Here is a 17,927-nt window from a genome sequence, read left to right as displayed (position 1 = left end):
CTTGGGACAGTGGTGGAACGGCACAACTCAATACCAAACTAGGCACTGAAACAATAAACGAAAAACAAATATGAAACAGCAAAAAACGACAACCACTCAATCACAGACTCCTGACTTGGGACCGGCACATATAGAATGTGGCGGAATTAAACTAGTTTGCTGGCGCCAAATCCCCCCCGGCATAACCTGGTGTAACAGTACAACATAAGAACAAAATATCAAACTATAAAAATCAGTTGAAAAGGATTTAACTCATCAGATCGATACAAAGTAGAAAAACAAACAAAAAAGACACAGACCGGACGTGGAAGGGTATTTATACATCCCCACAACAAAAAAGCCACTAAGTACAGATCTGAGAGTACTCGCAGTTACTGAGAGCTGATAGTTAGTTCAAAGCCAATGACAATTAATATAAAAATCATGCATATAAGACTAAAATATTAATCAGTACACATCCAACATACAAGACGCCATTGACAGTCAGAGTAAAACATGACCTTGTGCATTGCCAAGATACAGGTATCGACAGATTGTAGAGCCATGAATGTGCATAATTATGTATATGTTAGCGGCAATAAGTGAAATTAGGCATTAAGCTTAAATCCTAGGCAATAAGCTAACGCCTAGGCATTACGTTATTGCCTGAAATTTCCAGGCATTAAGCTTATTTCCTGAAATCTGGTGATGATTATTCAACATATTGCCAAACATCATTTCAGGCAATAAGTTAATATTGGGATTTTTTTTTTATCTTCCAAATACATGTTAATTCGGTGAAATATTCTTGATGAACAATATTTAAAAAATTATATTCCAAAAAATAATATAAACTTATTTAAAAGATCTTCGTCTTGTAGTATTTTTTCGTATTCAAAACAGAACTTACTCGTATTTCTTTGTGGTATTGCTCTTCAATGGACTGGTCTAGCCAGTTTGAGCTGGTCAAAAAAGACAACTGCAGATATGAAATTTTGCAAGTCACATCATCTTTCCATCTGTTTTATTGGATATGTAATTTTTCTTAAATACCCATCTTGTCTTTTCATTTCTTAATCTGGATTATTAGCATTTAAGAAACAAAAAAAAATCTTGAATCTTTGCGGAATATAAATTTGAATCAGGGAAAACAAAGATCATATACCCAAGGCAAAAGTACAATGATCATATACCCAAGACAAAAGTACAATGATCATTTGGCAAAGATTAAATTTTCGAAATCAGAAAATAAGGCAATTATAGACTATAACAATTTAAAATGGTATGACATTTTTTTACCATTTGCGGTTTGAAAGACTGGTAACTAAAGTAAAAGAGAATAATGAGGGAAATTTCAATGTTTATGTTTTCTAGAGGAACTGTATGGTATTTTGGGAAAAACGCATAAAGAAATATATCAAAGCGGCCTATTATTATTATAGACCATAAAATTAAACAATTAACCTATATGGCTTTGCAAACATTTATCATGGTTACATTGTACTATTTCTTCCATTTTGTGAAAATTGTAACATGATAAAATGTGCATAGGGAAGGGAGTATTATAGTCAAACCACCAATGGGTCTTCAACGCAGCGAGAAAATCCCGCAGCCGGAGGTGGTCCTCAGCTGGCCCCTAAATAAAATTGTGTACTAGTTCAGTGAAAATGGACGTCACACTAAACTCCAAAACATATAAATGAACTTAAATTAAAACACACACACGACTAACAAAGGCCAGAGGCTCCTGACTTGGGACAGGCGCAAAAATGCGGCGGGGTTAAACATGTTTTGTGAGATCTCAACCCTCCACCTATACCTCTAGCCAATGTAGAATAAAGAAACACATAGCAATACGCACAGTAAAACTCAGTTTAAAAGAAGTCCGAGTCCGATTTCAGAATAGGTAACAAAAGAAACTAAGCAAAATGACAATGATACATAAATGAACAAAGGACTACTAGCAGTTACTGACATGCCAGCTCCAGACCTCAATTAAACTGATTGAAAGATTATGTCTTCATCATATGAAAATCAAGTACAATCCCTCCCGTTAGGGGTTTAGTATCATACCATCATAAAATATATGAGAAGAACATAACCCGTATCATGCCAACAACTGGTTTTAGAATAAATGTGTTTATTTCCGATGCAAAGACCCTATGAGTGAACCAATATTAATACTAGTACCAAAATATGCCATCTTTAATGACTTGACAACAGTATCGTAACTATATCCTTTCCGAATAAGTCTGTTTAAAGGTTTCGTTAGCTTTTGAGGTGAATGGCGATATTTAGGAAGACAGGTTGATTTAATCGATTTCCAATCAAAGTGAGATGGAAACTATCTTTTTTTATGGTGTACCAAAATCACCTTAAAAATTATATTTCTAGAGCTCTTACGTCAAAAAGTGCTTCAAAAGTGGCTTTTAATTTAAATTAGTTTATGTTTTCACAATATTTGATGTGCCACATAAACAGCAAAGTGACAAAGGTCGTGAATTTACATCTAAGGTTATATCTTAATTAATGTTAATGTGACCAGAACTAGTTATTGTTCACGGGAAGCCAATACATTTACAATCACGGGTTAGTATTGAGTGGTCAAACCGAAATATCCATGACATACTTACTGCATGGACGAGGAACAATGAATTAACAGTGGTCAATTGGAATCAAATTCGTCCATATATAAAAGAATTCTGCTCCACACAAAGGTATTGGACGATCACAAGGTACAAATGATAGACAAAAATAAAACTGTGAAATAGTCTGTGCCATGGCTCCGCATCAATTGATAACAAATAAATTTCAAAACAATTTTCTATCAATATGAAAATAAGGAGATGCAGTATGATTTCCAATGAGACAACTATCCAACAAGTTTACATATATTTTAAGAGGTATATTCAATGTGTTTTAACATCAATATTTTACTTAAGATGTTATTTCATGTTATTGAATTTCAAACTTTAGTTCTTAATCCTTTATTATGTATAAAATTTATTTTAAATAAATTTCTTTTAATTTACTCTCATTTTCATTTTAGGCATTAACATTAATGCCTGGACATAATTTTCAGGATTTAAGTTTAAATCCTAGGATTTACGAGTAATGCCTAACATTATTTAGGCAATAGACTTACTGTATAGGTGTTAGCTCATTGCCTAGGATTTAAGCTTAATGCCTTATTTCACTTATTGCCGCTAACATATATAACAATAATATTTTAGTTTGATTTTGATTTACTGATAACAAATTAAATCAATATGTATACCAACAAAAACAATATTCAAAGCATTGAGCTAAAACTGATACCTCATATAAAATAAAACTATAATCGGATAAGTTACAATAAAAACATATTGTAATTACATTAAAAAATACAGCATCTTCAATAAAATATAAAGCATATAAATCATTTATTTACCATGTTTACACAGGAAAAACATAGCACTACAATTTGTCTACGAGCATACACTTTTCTGTATTTAACTATTAAACTTTTTTCTGGACTTAATTTTGGTTCGTATTTAAACAATATGTTGACAGTTTATATAACCATAAAGACACCTAGCCTTGTTTCTCGTTTAACAGATGTACTTTAAAGAGACCTCGAAAGGCAGGTGGTAATCGATTTCAGATACTATTGATTTATAGTTATACATAAAACTCTCCTGTTTGTTAGGTGAAGTAGTTCTGGGCTTAATCTAATGATATTTTTTAATATTAAACATATTTTTCATTGCCGAAAACATCTTTGTCATGGAGTATATGCATTTATAATTTTACATTAGAAAATATCACTACTCCACGTAAGAAACTTTTTCTCGATTCGCACTTTCCGTTGACCGATTACGTTACGTCTATCTTTAAATTTGACCATTATCATATTCCAGACCATTGAAGAAAATCTTGACATAAGTAAAGCGAAGTTGAAATGGGCAATTCGGGTTGGACTACCGTGATAACTATATGACAGATTTTACACAAAGCGTGATTTTGTCAGCTGAATGAGAAATACTTAGAGTTCTCAAATGATCAATGTACAGTATACAGTAATAGAGTAGGCATCAAGTTTTTTTCAAGTTAGAAAGATAGACCTATATTCACACGAGTTAACTGATCCTATATATCATTAACAGCACGAATAAACGGCAAGTATCTTAATAGCCAACGTTTCACAACACTTTCAACAATACTATAATAGTACTGTTAATGATGATGGATGGCTGTTCAACGTCCAGCGACAAATCAAATGCATATTCAGGACATTACTGTTCATATAAACTTTTACCTAGCAGCAACCATAATTTTAATCAACTGTATACAGTTCACTAATGTATTTATTGCTGCATTTTTTTTACATGTATATTGTTTAAAATTCGCTTTTGTCAGTTCTGTCTTTGTTTTTTAACATGATATTGAAATGAATACCAAATTCACAATATTTGGTATCAAATTTTAAATGCCACTGTTGAGGGTCTGGATGAGGTGTCTTTAATTTTTGTATTCTTTAAATTTTTATGCATTTTTTTTATCTTAAAAGATAACGCTTATTTTTTTCAATACTAATGAAAATAATTTTACTGTTATTTTTTTCTGTGATTATATTTCTCTATTCTGTACATCATTCATTTCTGTAATCAGTATATTAATTATTACCTAATTCTTTTATTTTCCACAGTTATTCTTTATTCTTTTGCATCCCATTATTCTCTATTCTTCAATTTTTTTTTGTTCTCATTTTTCTCTATTCATTATTTTTTTGACCATAATTCTCTATTCTGTAAACCCCATCCAGACCCTTTAAAATTAAGTCCGTTGTGTAAAGAATGATATACGTCAATCGGTAACTGGTCAAATTTTGAAAATTCCGGAAGTAGAATAGGAGAAGATAACTGACATGTAAAGATTTGCCAAGCTGGCGATCCGGTTTGATTAATAAGAAATGATCCCCTTATGTGCTTACGATGATTTCCATTAGGTATGGATAGGCCAAAAATACATATCTAATTATTTAAAAGTAATTTACAGTAAAGACTTTGTGTCTGTTACTTTAATCAATAAACTGAAAAATATATTTTGCACAAACACTTTTGACAGTAAGTAATAAGTAAGTACATTTTATGTAGAGTCGGCACATATGTACAATCAGCAATAAACATGAGCTTAATAAAGCTGTTACAAACGACTATTACTTTAACATATATACATAGCATCACAATTCAACAACTTGAACAAGGATTAAACTAAGACAAGTACACTTAAACATAAAAAAATTATGTTAGTACATATAAGACCCCATATTATTTTCAAATAATTATAAGACAAATATACATAAGAATCAGATTAAACCATAACAAAAGATGGACCAGAAGCACTTTAAAAATGGCACATAAATAATAATTTAGAACTAAGAAAGAAATAAAAGTAATGACAAATTTTAAAATTCACATACAACAAGCAGAAAAGGGTAGAATCTGCTTTGGTGGACCCAAAAAGTTGGGAAATGCACAATTTATGCACATGACCGATAACTCCAAATTGCATTGCTATGCAAGAACATAAATAGCTGCCATTGTTTTCACCGCTTCAAAAGACATTGATGCAAATGATGTTTTAAGATTGTATTTAACTTTTTGAATTGAAAAAAAATAAATAAATTTACTGTACTTACCCATTTTAAGCTTGAAAATCATCCAGACTAGAATTTTAAAGTGTTTGTAATTTCGTGCAGTACTCTGGTTTTTTATTCATTGTGTTATTAGCACGATGAGATTCACTGATACTAGTGATCATTTCTGTTGTAACCAATGTCTTTTTTTGTTCCTCTGGATTATACACTTTTTAAATAAGGTTTATTAATGCAATAAAAAGATCATCAGAGCAGATTATATATTTGTTTAGTACACAATATTGACTAAAATATGTATCTTAAAGGGATTTTACTGTTAAGTATTTTGGTAATAATTTTTTATGGTCACACCTGGTACTTTCAATGGTGTTTGTATGTGCTCCTGTTTCTGGGACAACAAAATTTACAGAATGACTAACTTTTAAATGTTCAAATCCTTCTGAACCTAAACAATCATAAGCTTTCCAACAGTCACTAATTATCGTTGTTCCCAGTTTTATTATACCCCACGCAACGAGTTGCGGAGGGTATAATGTTTTTGACCCGTCCGTCAGTCCTGTTTCTTGTCATCGCAACTCCTCTCAAACCACACAACAGAATTTCACGAAACCTTTTTAGATAATAAGGACATACTATGTAGATGTGCATATCGACAGGAAATTATGGTTCAATTTTTTTTCTAGGAGTTACGCCCCTTTGAACTTATTTGCTTCAATGTACTACTGCAACAGTTTGTCATCGCAACTCCTCTGATACCACACAACAGAATTTCATGAAACCTTTTTAGATAATAAGGACATACTATGTAGATGTGCATATCGACAGGAAATTACAGTTCAATTTTTTTTGTAGGAGTTACGCCCCTTTGAACTTATTTGCTTCAATGTACTACTGCAACAGTTTGTCATCGCAACTCCTCTGATACCACACAACAGAATTTCATGAAACCTTTTTAGATAATAAGGACATACTATGTAGATGTGCATATCGACAGGAAATTACGGTTCAATTTTTTTTCTAGGAGTTACGCCCCTTTGAACTTATTGCTTCAATGTACTACTGCAACAGTTGGTCATCGCAACTCCTCTGAAACCACACAACAGAATTTCATGAAACTTTGTAGATAATAAGGACATACTATGTAGATGTGCATATCAACAGGAAATTATGATTCAATTTTTTTTCTAGGAGTTACGCCCCTTTGAACTTATTTGCTTCAATGTACTTCTACAACAGTTTGGCATAGCAACTCCTCTGAAACCACACAACATAATTTCATGAAACTTTGTAGATAATAAGGACATACTATGTAGATGTGCATATTGACAGGAAATTATGATTCAATTTTTTTTTCTCATACAATTTTTTTTTCTTACACATATTTTATTTTTCCAATGACAATGTGGGGACGTGGGGTATGTGAGCGCGCTCACTAAGGTTCTTTAATTTTGTCTTTTATTAATTTTAATAATGTTTCTTCAATCTGCTTTTCCACTGTGGCAAAGATTTTTCTTGCTGTGTCTTTCAATACAGCCGACCGTGAACACCCACTGCCCTTCTACGCGACGTCCTTTGTGGTATTTTCTTTTTCCAAATTTACTACACTATCACCTATTTTTTCACTATATATTTCCAAAATTTTCATGCAGACTTCTTGGCAATAGTTGTACCAATCTACGATTGTTTGATTACAAATTGAATGTTCATGCTTCACAAAGTCTTGGTCTATTTTGTAAATCCAAAAAAGCGTTATAAATAATATCTTTTCAAGACTTAAATTATGTCCTTGAAACCAGGATCCGTTACTGATAGAAACTTTTTTACTGCATTTTTTATTGCTGCATTTCCAATAAAACATGTTGTTTGAAAATGAACTGTCTTTTCTTAATCTAAAATGTCCATGGCTACAGTTGTTACATACCTTGCCAGATAAATCTAGCATTAATCCCAATGAAATACACCACTGAATAATTTTCTCGATACTCTCACAAATATTAAACAAATCTTTTAACATGAATGGCATTTCCATATGTTCATTGCAATGTTTGTAAATGCAGCTGATTTTACATTGTGGTTGAGAATGACATCATGTATTTAATGAAAATTCATGTCTTAGGGGTCACAGATAATGGAATTTTAATCACATGATATACCTACCTGAGTAATGGAAGAGTGGACATTTTGTACACTTACCAAGACATATTTCTAATAGTTTTTGTAATTTTAATTTTAAAAAAACTGTTTAAAACAAGAGTTTTTTAAACAAAACTTGACCTGGAGAATTTGATTTTTAACCGGATTTTTGAAAGAAAAATCGGTTGTTGATTTGGGAATGTACGGCAGGCTGGTGACTGCCAAACAGTGTCCGTTCATTAACATGAAAACCCTTTGATGAAATCTTTTCAAATTGAGATATGTTGTTTCCTGTCACTAAATGAGGGTCAAGTTCAATTTTCACGATTTTAGCTGTTCTCGTTTTTGAGTTGTAGACCTTTCAGTAGCAAAAGTGATTCTTATTATATGATTAATAGTCCCCTACCGATGAAGTCGAAGGGGACTTTAGGTTTGCACTCCATCTGTCTGTCTGTCTGTCCATCCGTCAGTCCGGCAAATCAGTTTTCCACACTTTTTATCTTCGTGCTTAAAGATATTGTTTTGATATTTGGTGAATTGTTTTATCATGACAAGTTACAGATCAAGTTCGAATTAAGTTCTTGTCTGATGATTATGTGCAGAGTTATGGTCCTTGAACTTAGAAAATTCACTCAAATAATCTGTTTTCCGCACTTTTTTTTGTCATGCTTGAAGATATTGATTTGATGATTGGTATATAGTTTTATTTATTTTGAGTTATTTCCCTTTGAACAGAAATGGTGTAATTAATAAGTATATGGATAGATAGTAGATCAAATTTGCAAATATTTTTTACTTGATCCTGTTTGGGGGTCCAGATTTGCAAATATCATTTTCATTAGATAATAATGTATTTTTATTCTTCCTATAAAACTACACAAAATTTGTATGATAGGTTTTTACAATTGACTAAATATACACATTTGTATATGTATTTGGATTAGGACAATGTATTTACTATTAATTTATTCATGCAATAATTTCCACCTTTTATCAAGATAACAAACATGTGGTAATTATCAACTAACAAAATTATAATTGGAGTGACAGGTTTATTTTTATACAACGGCAAAAAAAATTTGTGGTCGTATATTGGTATGACGTTGGCGTCGTCGTCGTCCAAAGACACATCGGTTTTCGCACTCTAACTTTAGTTTAAGTGAATGGATCCCTATGAAATTTTACCATAAGGTTCAATACCACAAAAGGAAGGTTGGGATTGATTTTGGGGGTTATGGTACCAACAGTTAAGGAATGAGGGGCCAAAAATAAGCATTTTTGTAACTTCCAGACATAACTTGTGTGTTAGTGGGGGTAATTGCCTCAAAATTTTAGGAATTAGGGGATAAAAAAGGGGCAAAAAACAAGCATTTTTCTAGTTTCATGACAATAACTTGTGTGTAAGTGTATTGATCTTTCTGAAATTGTACTACAAGGTTCCATATTATAAAGGGAAAGCTGGAATTGAGTTTGGGGGTAATTGCTCAAAACGTTTAGGAAAAAGGGGCCAAAAACAAGCATTTTTCTAGTTTCCAGACAATAACTTGTGTTGAAGTGTATGGATCTCTCTGAAATTGTACTGCAAGGTACCATACCACTAAGGGAAGGCTGGGATTGATTTTGGGGGTTATTGCCTCAAAATTTTTGGAATTAGGGGCCAAAAAGGGGCTAAAAACAAGCATTTTTCTAGTTTCAGGACAATAACTTGTGTGAAAGTGTATGGATCTTTATGAAATTGTACTTCAAGGTTCCATATCACAAAGGGAAAGCTGGGTTTGAGTTTGGGGGTAAATGCCCTAAACATTTAGGAATTTGGGGCCAAAAAACAAGCATTTTTCTAGTTTCCAGACAATAACTTGTGTTCAAGTGTATGGATCTCTCTGAAATTGTACTGCAAGGTACCATACCTCAAAGGGAGGCTGTTATTGAGTGTGGGGGGATGAATCATAAGGGGGTTCAAAAAATTGGGGGGGGGGGGGGGGGTTTCCTTTTTTTTCTTTTTTTTTTTCTTTAGAATTTTCCATTTTAAATTGGTTATTTCTGATTTATATATAAAAGCAAATAATAATGATATGGTTTGAATAGGTAAATTAAAATTGTTTAAGTTCTTAGACCACATTCATTCTGTGTCAGAAACCTATGCTGTGTCAAATATTTAATCACAATCCAAATTTATAGCTGTATCAAGCTTGAATGTTGTGTCCATACTTGCCCCAACTGTTCAGGGTTCGACCACTGCCGTCGTATCAAGCTGCGCCCAGCGTAGCATGTTATTGATTTTGAGCCCAGTTTTCAAGCTGGTCCAAATCGGGGTCCAAAATTAAACTGTTTGATTTCAACATAAATTGAATATATATAGGGTTCTTTGAAATGGTGAATCTAAACCTGTATTTAAATTTTGAATTTTTGGGCACAGTTTTCAAGTTGGTCCAAATCAGGGTCCAAAATTAAACTTTGTTTGATTTCAACAAACATTGAATTTATGGGGTTCTTTGAAATGCTGAATCTAACCATCTATTTAGAGATTTTGGATTTTGGGCTCCTTTATCAAATTGGTCCACATTGAGGTCCAAAGGGTCCTAAATTAAACTTTTGTTTGATTTTACAAAAAATTGAATTCTTGGGGTTCTTTGATATGCTGATTCTAACAATGTACTTAGATTTTGGATATTGAACCATAATAGGTAAATGTCCAATTTCAAATTTTTCATTTTACCTTATTTTTTGGGGGGGCTATTTTCCTTTTTAACTTTTTGGCGCGACCAATCCTTATTTACTAGTATTTACTATCCTTATTTACTAGTATTTACTATAGATTCCCGTACTTTTCATGGGATGCGCTAACGTAGAAGTACTCACAATTTTTAACTCCAATTTAAAAATGAAATGGTTAAAGATATTACAAAGATATTTCATACCCATGACTAATATCATCAGGAGATTTGCAAAATCAATCTTAAATTTTTTTTTGGTTATTCATCAAAAATTAAAATGATTTTTTAATTTGTATTATTATATATAGTAAAACCAGAGGATTTGTCCCCACTTCAACTCTGTTATTTAAATAGAAAAACACAATCTAATTATCTGATTGACCAAACTTCAGCTGTGACGTAAGCATGAAATTATGTAGAAGCATGCATCATGATTCGTAAAGCAGGTAGCAAAATTTAAAGCAGAAATACAATTCAGCCATGAGACAGCAGAGTTTGGTATTAACAGGCACTGCAGAAACAATTTTATCCACAACAACTAGAAAATTTCAGGTGAACAAAGATTTCTATACCCCTGCAGTTGAAGGTTATTTTTTGGGGGGAGGGGATGGTATATAGGATATAAGGTATAGGGTATATCAGCTTGTCTGTCTGGAACCTACTTCTTAATCCTTTGTTTGATTCACTTCAAATTTTGAAGAATCAAAGAATATGATACATGTATGCAGCAAGTATTACCATGTGAAGGAATTTTTATTCTTTTTAGTTTATCCAGAATTAGATCCCTTTCAAACTAGGACATGTATTAAACTAACATAATACCAAGTTTCAAATTATAAATGTCCCCCTTTTCATAACAACTCCTCCTACATGGTTTATCATATCTACATGAAGCTTTGTACATTGTGAGATCCTTGTATGTACATGTAAATGTGCATGTGGGTAAGATTTCCAGGCCATTGAGTTTTTATACGACCGCAATCAAATTTTGTGGTCGTATATTGGTATGACGTTGGCGTCGTCGTCGTCCGAAGACACATTGGTTTTCGCACTCTAACTTTAGTTTAAGTGGATGGATCTCTATGAAATTTTACCATAAGGTTCAATACCACAAAAGGAAGGTGGGGATTGATTTTGGGGGTTATGGTACCAACAGTTAAGGAATTAGGGGCCAAAAATAAGCATTTTTGTAACTTCCAGACATAACTTGTGTGTTAGTGTATGGATCTCTCCGACATTGTACCTCAAGGTTCCATATCACAAAGGGAATGCTGGGATTGATTTTGGGTGTAATTGCCTCCAAATTTTAGGAATTAGGGGCAAAAAAGGGGCAAAAAACAAGCATTTTTCTAGTTTCATGACAATAACTTGTGTTCAAGTGTATGGATCTCTCTGAAATTGTACCACAAGGTTCCATATCACAAAGGGAATGCTGGGATTGATTTTGGGGGTAAGTGCCTCAAAATTTTAGGAATTAGAGGCCAAAAAGGGGCAAAAAACAAGCATTTTTCTGGTTTCATGACAATAACTTGTAAGTGTATGGATCTTTATGAAATTGTACTACAAGGTTCCATATCACAAAGGGAAAGCTGGAATTGAGTTTGGGGGTAATTGCCCTTAACGTTCAGGAATTTGGGGCCAAAAAACAAGCATTTTTCTAGTTTCCAGACAATAACTTGTGTTCAAGTGTATGGATCTCTCTGAAATTGTACTGCAAGGTACCATACCACAAAGGGAAGGCTGGGATTGAGTTTGGGGGTGATGAATCAGAAGGGGGTTCAAAAAATTGGGGGGGGGGGATTTTTTTCCCTTTTTTTTCTTTAAAATTTTCCATTTTAAATTGGTTATTTCTGATTTATATATAAAAGCAAATAATAATAATATGGTTTGAATTGGTAAATTAAAATTTTTTAAGTTCTTAGACCACATTCATTCTGTGTCAGAAACCTATGCTGTCAAATATTTAATTACAATCCAAATTCAGTGCTGTATCAAGCTTGAATGTTGTGTCCATACTTGCCCCAACTGTACATCACAATTCTGCCTTCCTTCATTGTTTATTGTATCAATATGAAACTTCAAAGTCAGTCCACAATGCCAGAGATATTATTGCAGCTTAGTGGACAGTTCTAGTTTATACAGTTAAGTAATTACCTGATATGATTTTCATCTGTTGTGTAGGCCTATTTACATGAAGTAATGTTTGCCAAATTAAAAAAGAAAATAGAGGAGCAGGATGGAGGTGCTGGTGACGGAAATAGAACATTAAGTCCTCTGAAAGGTATGGAACAAATTTTTGAAACAGTTGTAAATCTTCTTGCTTATTTTAAGTCACAACATACACCTCTTACTTTAAAGGGCAATTAGCTGCAAAATTCATATACACTAACATGAAAATAACAAAAAATGCTTCACTAAATATAACAATCGTTCAAAGATATAATAAAATTTGTATAGATTGTATCATGAAACCTTTCATGGTAATTTTGACATAAACTTTCTCAACAAACAAGTTGCTCCTATGCAGGCCGTGTAATTAGTGAATGACATAACATCTGGAAATTCCAGAGATGCTTGTGTAATGACCTTTACATAATAAAAATAGATTCAGAGGCAAGTGTGTGCACATTTTCAATGACAGTTTCCAGTTTATTTTGTATTAAAAAAAAAATCAGGAAGCTGAATATTACAAAATTACTAGGAGTATGTTTTGTATATATATAGGATTGGTTCTGGACTACTCATATCATACATAGATATAGGAAGATGTGGTATGAGTGCCAATGAGACAACTCTCCATCCAAGTAACAATTTATAAAAGTAAACCATTATAGGTCAAGGTACATGCCTATTCAGTCTCAAAAGTAGGGTCAATTCCAAGTGCCCAGAAACGGTCATATTTTGTTGGACATGACCTAAACTGAAACCTGTTTGACAGAAATTGCAGAATGGGAATAGGTCTAAGAAATTTTCTTATAACATAAATAATTAAGGTCATCGACATGTCATTGAGATCTGGGTTCAAAGTTTAAAGTGATTTAAGATTGCTTGCCAGCGAATTACCTTTGAATGAAATAGCGCTATGCCTTAACTAATCCTTTTTTCTCTCCATATTAATGTGTAGGAAACTCAGTGCAAAGTCCTTCATGGAAAGATCATCGTGGATATGAATCAGATAGTTCCAGTTCTGCTTTACAGTCCCCAACACCATTTGGTGCTTCAAGGGAAGATGTAAGTTTAGTTGATATCTGTCTGATTAGTTATTGATATTTTGCAAGAGGTGATTAACAACAAAATGACAAGACATTAGTCTGCACTCCTGCAAAAAAAATGCTTCAGTAAAATTATTTTATAACTCCACTTAAGCAAATAGTTGTTAACATTTACAGTAAGTTGCATGTTAATTTCATTGTTTATACTTGTAGCTGCGAGATCCGGGTGGTTCAAGAGAAGAAGTTCTTGCTTCCTTGCTTAAAAGAACAGAACAATGTAAAAAATTTGAAGGAAAAATAACTGGTAAGAAATAAACTACACATAAATTCATTTGTTTTTAGAACACTGGTAGTAACAAACGCTCCATTTCAGTACAGTACCAGTTCTCGCCACAAAACTAAGACTCAGTTGCAGTCTTATATACCTATTTTAGTGTGTTATAGAGAGCATTATTTTTAAATAATGCATGATTTACAATGTACCAAATATGCAATTAGCCTATGGATGAAAGAATTTTTTACAGAGTTATATTTATATGGAAGATAATTTCTTATATTGAATAATCAGATCGCTTGTTTAGTTCGATTCTCTTGCCAGCGCCAGTCTAGTCATTTCCAGTTTCTTGTCAGCTCCAGAAGTACAATGTATAAGAGACGTGATAGGCAATTCAAAACTATCCATAATTTACAATGGTTTTACTTTGTCTCATATGGTTGACAAAAGTCTTATGAGATTGCAGAAGACCATGGTCTAGTATATTTAAAGATTCATAAAGGAACATTGTTTCTCTCTTTTAGATGGTGCTTGAAAAATATTCTTAAGTCTTTTTGTATATTAAATATATTTCAAGTCTTATTTCATTTATTTACATCATGGAAACCAAAATGTATATACATGTACCAGTACAAACCTATTTCATGAAATCAGGAGTGTGAATTCATACAAAGGTGAAATACAAATGTAGTTCTGCAAGTGCTGATAACATTTTTTATCTGGAGATGATTTTAGCGTATTTTGTTGGAATATGAAAGTTTTCACATCAATCAATTATTTCAAAATAACCTTTATGACCATGATTACTAGAGTAAACATAAAAGATTATTCTTTAAAGAGGATATGTTTTAAGTTGTTTTGTACTATACCATAATGTATTTTATAAGTGATAAATATATATATATATCACAGGTATAAATGTGTAATGGTTTTACAAAATAATTTGTTTTTAAAGATTGCAGTGTATAAATAAAAATAATGAAACAATTTTACCAGTAATGAATTATTTTATTACATTGGTTGCAATGAATTACCATGTTAATTTCCTAGTGAAATAAAAACCGATAATTTCACTTGCGAAATAAACTCGGTTATTTCACTCCTCTGACGTCATTCAACAATAGGTGTTGTCGATGACGTCGCATGAAATCAAATTGTAAATGCGTAGAAAAAGATATCGTTTCTTACATTTTCTACTTTAATTTTATTAAAAAGTTCATTGTCAATTTATCAAAAAGAATAAATAATCAAAGAATTCAATTATCGAAAAATATTCAACTTTTGACCGAACAACACTGATAATTAACTCATGCGCTACGTGCATTCGTGATTTAATGTGTTGTTCGGTCACTTGTTGAATATATTTTTTATATTTGTATTCTTCGATTAGTTATTCTATAATTATCTTTTTTATTTTGTAGTGATTGTTTGCTTTATAATATACGATTATGAATTTAGCAAATTCTTTCTTTTGTAGAATATGCTGCAATAATAAAGGAGAAAAACAAAAATATTGAAAAGCTTGAATCATCATTACAGAGTCAAGAAGCAGGTTAATTTTTTACTTCATTTGACTTCACTTTTGGCTTTTATATCCATCAGATATTATCAGTAAAAGGCTATAGTAATCTTGTTTTCTGGCCATGCTTCACAAGTGTTTACTCATCTACAACATTGACCAACTTTCACTTCAATCTTGATAGTCGATATTATTGTACCTCATCAGAAGTTGTGTATCTAATCATATTGGAATTTCTGAAGTTTCAGGTCATTATTTGAGAGGAAAAAAAACAATACTTGGTATGAGATACCATCATCAGAGCATGTATCTGAATAAGTGATGGATCTATAAGATCAAGGCCACCAATTTTGTTTAACACTGTACACCCAAAATCAATGTGCATAATTTATTTTCTGCTATAGCATTTGACTGAATGATAAAAAAGGTTGATAATTGGTATTTGTAAATCGCTGCAACCAGAGGATGCAGTGTGATAAATTCCTACCAACAGAGGAAATATAAAGATAAATCCTACCACCATAGGAAATATAAAGATAAATCCTACCAACAGAGGGAATATAAAGATAAATCCTACCAACAGAGGAAATATAAAGATAAATCCTACCAACAGAGGAAATATAAAGATAAATCCTACCAACAAAGGAAATATAAAGATAAATCCTACCACTAAAGGAAATATAAAGATAAATCCTACCAACAGAGGGAATATAAAGATAAATCCTACCACCGTAGGAAATATAAAGATAAATCCTACCAACACAGGGAATATAAAGATAAATCCTACCAACAGAGGAAATATAAAGATAAATCCTACCAACAGAGGAAATATAAAGATAAATCCTACCAACAAAGGAAATATAAAGATAAATCCCACCACCATAGGAAATATAAAGATAAATCCTACCAACAGAGGAAATATAAAGATAAATCCTACCAACAAAGGAAATATAAAGATAAATCCTACCACCATAGGAAATATAAAGATAAATCCTACCAACAAAGGAAATATAAAGATAAATCCTACCACCATAGGAAATGATAAGATATATTCCTACCACCAAGGGATATGATTAAAAAGATAAAAAAGGATGGGATATGATAAATTCCTACTATAGTATACTGCTTATCAAATCTATCTACAGTGGTTAGAGCATTTGAAATAAGTTCATATACAATAGAAAGATCTTTAAGATTTTAATCTATGCACAAAATAGTCATCTAACTAAAAGTCAATACTAACATTGAATTCTTCAACAAAAAGACCAAATATGAAAAAAAGTCAAAGTTTTCATCCACTTCACTGATTTTGCATTTTACGTTAAATGGGGTAAAATAAATAAATAACTTTAACAGGTAAATAATTCAAAGTGGTATAATAAAAGAAAGTTGAGGTATTCCAGGTAATTTAATAATTTTAAATTCCTTGAATAACAAAAGAAATGTTCAGATAGGTCTAATTCTATCAATTAACCTGCATATGTACCTGAAATAAACTTTGTATTCATATTTTCAGGTCATGATCAGAAGATACGAGAATTAAACGAGCAATATCAGATGAACCAATCAAAGATGGCTGAAGGATTTACACTGGCTCTACAGAAAAAGGATGAGGTAAGTTGTAAGGAAAGTTCACATTCTACTAGGAAATGTCTGTTGCAGCATACAAATACAATTACTGACAGAATGTTTATCTCTATGCTTGGGACAGCAGCAGACATATTAATTGTAGTCAGCATGTCTGTGTGTTCACCTGTCTATTAGGTATTCAAAAAGAAATGTAGTATTACACTATTTATTTTGTTAGTTGATTAGATTTTTAGAGGAAAAAGGTTTTGATCTCATCTCAAACTCCCGGAACAACACTATAGAAACAACCTTTGTTTGCTTTGTTTCTAACAGCCAAGTAAGGGCTTATACATGATTTATATGTGGTATATAACTCTTATATGCAACTAGTCTTTAGCCACTTGACAAAAACTAACATAGTATTGATAGATAAGATTATTCTTTAGATACAAGTTCACATAGATGTTACATCAAAACCTGCAACAATATGAAAAGCTTTATTTCAAACTAAACTCCAGAAATATTAATTCAACTATTTCCTTATGTTTCAATGATAAGTTTCTTTTCAGGAAAAAGATGATTTATGGGCAAAAATAACAGAATATGAGGAATACAAAGATAAATTGTATAAACAAGAGGAAGAAAAAGAAGAACTACAAGGACTGGCAACACAAGAGCTGGCCAAGGTCAAACATTTGGTAAATACTCTTAATAATGTTGACCTCTGTAGTAGATAGACTGTGCCACATTGAAAATTAAAAAAGAAGTTTATAAACCACTTTAATTGTCGCTAAGAAAAACAAGGAATGTTGAATATTCTGTAGGCAAAAAATGCATAGTCCGTTCATTACTACAGGAAATGTCAAGAATCTTTCCATAGAAATAGATA

The 17,927-nt window shown here is 32.0% G+C and overlaps 2 protein-coding genes across 2 annotated transcripts in view; both read left to right on the top strand.

Moving 5' to 3' along the window:
• Positions 1–12,625, top strand: part of LOC127728308 (divergent protein kinase domain 1B-like) — a 302,906-nt gene extending 290,281 nt beyond the window's left edge. The window contains exon 7 of the mRNA XM_052235648.1: positions 11,565–12,625. The gene's annotated coding sequence lies outside the window, so the exon portion shown is untranslated. The remainder of the gene's footprint in view (positions 1–11,564) is intronic.
• Positions 4,865–17,927, top strand: part of LOC127728283 (golgin subfamily A member 1-like) — a 57,610-nt gene continuing 44,547 nt past the window's right edge. Inside the window, exons 1-7 of the mRNA XM_052235593.1 lie at positions 4,865–4,966; positions 12,646–12,745; positions 13,589–13,695; positions 13,890–13,980; positions 15,428–15,502; positions 16,986–17,083; positions 17,608–17,736. Of these exons, the coding sequence (XP_052091553.1) occupies positions 12,664–12,745; positions 13,589–13,695; positions 13,890–13,980; positions 15,428–15,502; positions 16,986–17,083; positions 17,608–17,736 (582 nt within the window). The 5' untranslated portion in view covers positions 4,865–4,966; positions 12,646–12,663. The remainder of the gene's footprint in view (positions 4,967–12,645; positions 12,746–13,588; positions 13,696–13,889; positions 13,981–15,427; positions 15,503–16,985; positions 17,084–17,607; positions 17,737–17,927) is intronic.

The sequence above is a fragment of the Mytilus californianus genome, unplaced genomic scaffold, assembly GCF_021869535.1.
Source record: "Mytilus californianus isolate M0D057914Y unplaced genomic scaffold, xbMytCali1.0.p SCAF_2, whole genome shotgun sequence".
Classification (NCBI taxonomy): domain Eukaryota; kingdom Metazoa; phylum Mollusca; class Bivalvia; order Mytilida; family Mytilidae; genus Mytilus; species Mytilus californianus.
The sequence above is the reverse complement of the archived record's forward strand: the minus strand, read 5'-3'. Positions and strand labels throughout refer to the sequence as shown.